Here is a 3,765-nt window from a genome sequence, read left to right on the forward strand (position 1 = left end):
AGCGTCCACGCACACATCCGCACCTGTGTTCACACGTGTGCTCGCGCACGATCGCGCGCGTGTTCATGTGTGTGCTCGTGCACGCTCACGCGTTTGTTCGCGCGCGTGCTCGTGCACGTTCACGCGTGCCCGCCGCCGGCGCGTGCTCCCCCGGGGCGGCTTCGCTGGGGCTGGGGCTCCCCCGGGCCGCCTGGGCCACCGGGTCAATTAGCGGCGCTGGTGACAACACGGTGTTTGTTTAAGGTCCCCGGGGGCGCGGGGCCGGCAGCCGCAGCGGCGSGGGGGGGCGCAGATGCGGCTGCTGCCGTCGGCGCAGCTGCCGCCCGGGCTCCCCCGCTGCCGCCCTGGGGGGGCCACAAGCCCCTTCCCCTGGCGCTGCGGACGGCCTGGGGGGAGCTGAGCCCCATCTGGGCTGCCCGGGGTGCGCAGCCCCCCAGCTCCGCCGCGCTCTCCCYGGCCAGGCCAGCCCTGGCTCAGGCTGCGCAGTGCAACGGGCAGTGCCACGGGCAGGGCAGGGCAGGGGCACTGCAACGGGCAGAGCAGCGTAACGGGCAGAGCAGCGGGCAGTGCAGTACAACAGGCACTGCGCTGGGCAGTGCGATGAGCAGRGCAGCGTAAGGGCAGAGGAATGGGCAGTGCAACGGGCAGAGCAGCGCAAATGGCAGTGCAGAGGTGGACGGTGCGGTGCCGCGGGGGGGGCGGCGGGCAGCGCGGTGCGGCGGGCAGCGCAGAGGATGACAATGCAGAGTGCAGTGCAGTGCAGTGCAGTGCAGTGCAGCGCTGACGCTGCTTCTCCACCCACTGGTCTCCCGCCTCCGGCCCGCTGGGACCTTGCCGGCCGGATCTGGGGTGGTCTCGTGGCACCGCGGCTGTGCCCCGGCCCTGAACCGCTGCGGCGGGGAGGCCGGCGCAGCACGGAGCAGCGCGGCGCGGGCTCCCGAGCCGCAGCCCGGCTCCCCCTTCGCTGGCGCTGTCTAGACGCTTCGCAAACGCAGGTGCCGGAGTGGCAGCCCCTCCCCGCGGGCTGCGCCGCCGCTGCCTTGAGCCCTGCCTGCAAGGGGACCAGGAGTCCGGGAGCTCGGACCTCCCCCCCCCACCCAGTTTAGCCCCTGGCCACCCTGGCCCAGGGCAGGGAGCGACTGAGAAGCCAGGCAGGAGGTGCCGGTCCGGGCACCGCCGGCTCCCTGTGCTGCCGCCGGCCTCCCYGCTCAGCAGGCTCAGGGACGGGATCGCCACCGGCGCGTCTGCTGCGCTCGCGAGCCCTGTCGGTATCTGATGGCTGCTTGGGAAGGGCCACGGATCCGCCCGGCTCCGCACCCGCTGCGCTGGCTGTCGCCATAGCAATGGGAGATGGAGACGGGCCGCATCCTGCATCCCGCATCCCGCATCCCGCATCCCGCATCCTGCATCCCGCATCCTGCATCCGGCATCCCACAACCTGCATCCCACAACCTGCATCCTCCATCCCACATCCTGCGTCCCGCATCCTGCATCCCACACCCTGCATCCTGCATCCTGCATCACACATCCCGCATCCTGTGTCCCTCCTCCCTCCTCCCTGCCTCTTGGGGGGCGGGGGGGGACAGCGGTGCCTGGGGATTCTGGGAGGTGTTTAAAAACCGCCTGTGCAGCCCCTGGGAAACTTGGGCTGGGAAGGGACAAAGGTGGCGTTTTGTGGGAGTTGATCGTGGCCGCTCCCTGGGTGGCCATGCCGGAGGGGGCCACCRCCGCCGCCGAGCCCAGGCCGCCGGCGGACGAGGGGCTCTGAGCGGCCCCGGCACCGCGGGGACACGGGGCAGCACGAGCCCTCGGGCGCTCGCTTGCGCCAAGCAAGCGCAGTGATGGGAGGGAGGTGCCTGGCTGCACCGGCATATGYGTGCACACAGGCRTGYGCACACGCATGCACACAGGCGTGCGCACACGMATGCACAYAGGCGTGCGCACAYGCATGCGCATGTATGCAYGCACGTGGCTCCGGTGCAGGCAGTGTGGGGCCGTGGCGCGCCCCACTGCCAGCCTGGCCTGCTCAGGCCCCGTCCCCACGCACGTGTGCAGCGCCGTGCACGTCCCCCCGCAGTGCGACGGGCAGCTTTGYGCTGGGAGCTGCTCCCGGGCCGGGTCCGAGCCGGGGCCGGGGCCCTGCTGCCCGCGGGAACAAAGCCGGGGAAGATCAGAAGGGGAGGAGAAGCCAAAAGCGAGGCAAAGGGGGAGGGAGCGGGGGGCTGGGGCCGCTGTGGGGCGCTGGGCCGGGGGGCCGGGCGCTGCCGCGGTCCCAGGCGTCCGGCCCTCTCGCCGCCGGCAGGCCCTGGAGGAGCTGAAGATGTCTGGCTCCATCGCCTCGTACGACCAGCTGGTGCGGCAGGTGGAGGCGCTGAAGAAGGAGAACACCCACCTCCGCCGCGAGCTGGAGGACAACTCCAACCACCTCTCCAAGCTGGAAAATGAGACGTCGGACATGAAGGTGAGCCCCGGAGCCGGGGCCGCGCGGACCCGGGGCCTCCTCCGGCCCCCGGCGTCCCTCCGACGGCGCCGTGTGTGTCCTAGGAGGTCCTGAAGCACCTGCAGGGCAAGCTGGAGCAGGAGGCGCGGGTCATGGTGTCCTCGGGGCAGACGGAGGTGCTGGACCAGCTGAAAGGTGGGTCGGCAGCCGGGCTCGGGCCCGGGCGCTGGGGAGCGCCGGGGCCGGATTTCCCCTTAACTCTGCCCGCCCGGGCGGCGCGCGGGGCCTGCTGCCGTGCCCCCCTTCACCCGCCGCCCCCGCCGTCCCCAGCTCTGCAGATGGACATCAGCAGCCTCTACAACCTCAAGTTCCCGGCGGCGGCCCCGGAGGCGGCCGGYGCCGGGCGCAGCCCCGAGGACAGCCCGCTGCACGCCGCGGCGCCCCGGGGCAAGGACGGCGTCGGGGACCTGAGCCGGGCCACCGTCCGCCTCCTGGAGGAGCTGGACCGCGAGAGGTGACGGCCGCCCCGGCCCCTCCGTCCCGCCGCGCAGGGGGGTCCGGGGCCGGTGCCGAGCCCGCCGGGACGCCCCGCTGACGGGCGCTGCCCCCGCTCCCAGGTGCTTCCTGCTGGGCGAGATCGAGAAGGAGGAGAAGGAGAAGGGCTGGTACTACACGCAGCTGCAGAGCCTCTCCAAGCGCCTGGACGAGCTGCCCCACGTGGAGACGGTGAGGGGGGGCCGCCGCGGGGGCCCCGGCCCGGCCCGGCCCCCCGTCACGCCGCCTCCCGCCCCGCAGTTCTCCATGCAGATGGACCTCATCCGGCAGCAGCTGGAGTTCGAGGCCCAGCACATCCGCTCGCTGATGGAGGAGCGCTTCGGCACGGCCGACGAGATGGTGCAGCGGGCGCAGGTCAGGGCCGCCCGTCCCGTCCCGTCCCGTCCCGTCCCGTCCCGTCCCGTCCCCGCTCCGACCGCCAGCCTCCCCCAGCCCTGGGCACCGTCGCCCCCGGCTCTCCCAGCCCTGGGCCCCCTCGTGTCCTGCTGTCCTGGCCCCAGGCACCCCCATCCCTACCTTCCCCAGCCCCGTGCACCCTGCTCCCCGGCCCCGCGCGCCATCGTCCCCGGCTCTCCCAGCCCCGTGCCCGGCTCCCGGCGCTGGGGGGGTCCCGGCCGGCGCTGACGCCCGCCCCATGTGCACAGATCCGGGCATCCCGGCTGGAGCAGATCGACAAGGAGCTCATGGAGGCTCAGGACAAGGTGCAGCAGGAGCCGCAGGTAAAGGGGCCGGGGCCGAGCCCGGTGCGGGCCGGGGGACGCTGGCCCCGG

The 3,765-nt window shown here is 73.3% G+C and overlaps 1 protein-coding gene across 1 annotated transcript in view; it reads left to right on the top strand.

Annotated features, from left to right (window-relative positions):
* Positions 1-2,305: 2,305 nt before the first annotated feature.
* The window catches only part of APC2 (APC regulator of Wnt signaling pathway 2), a 10,598-nt gene continuing 9,138 nt past the window's right edge, over positions 2,306-3,765 (top strand). The window contains exons 1-6 of the mRNA XM_085311440.1: positions 2,306-2,461; positions 2,545-2,635; positions 2,771-2,954; positions 3,058-3,166; positions 3,236-3,349; positions 3,640-3,738. Of these exons, the coding sequence (XP_085167566.1) occupies positions 2,321-2,461; positions 2,545-2,635; positions 2,771-2,954; positions 3,058-3,166; positions 3,236-3,349; positions 3,640-3,738 (738 nt within the window). The 5' untranslated portion in view covers positions 2,306-2,320. The remainder of the gene's footprint in view (positions 2,462-2,544; positions 2,636-2,770; positions 2,955-3,057; positions 3,167-3,235; positions 3,350-3,639; positions 3,739-3,765) is intronic.

The sequence above is a fragment of the Rhea americana genome, unplaced genomic scaffold, assembly GCF_003343005.1.
Source record: "Rhea americana isolate MKP2758 unplaced genomic scaffold, rheAme1 scaffold_341, whole genome shotgun sequence".
Classification (NCBI taxonomy): domain Eukaryota; kingdom Metazoa; phylum Chordata; class Aves; order Rheiformes; family Rheidae; genus Rhea; species Rhea americana.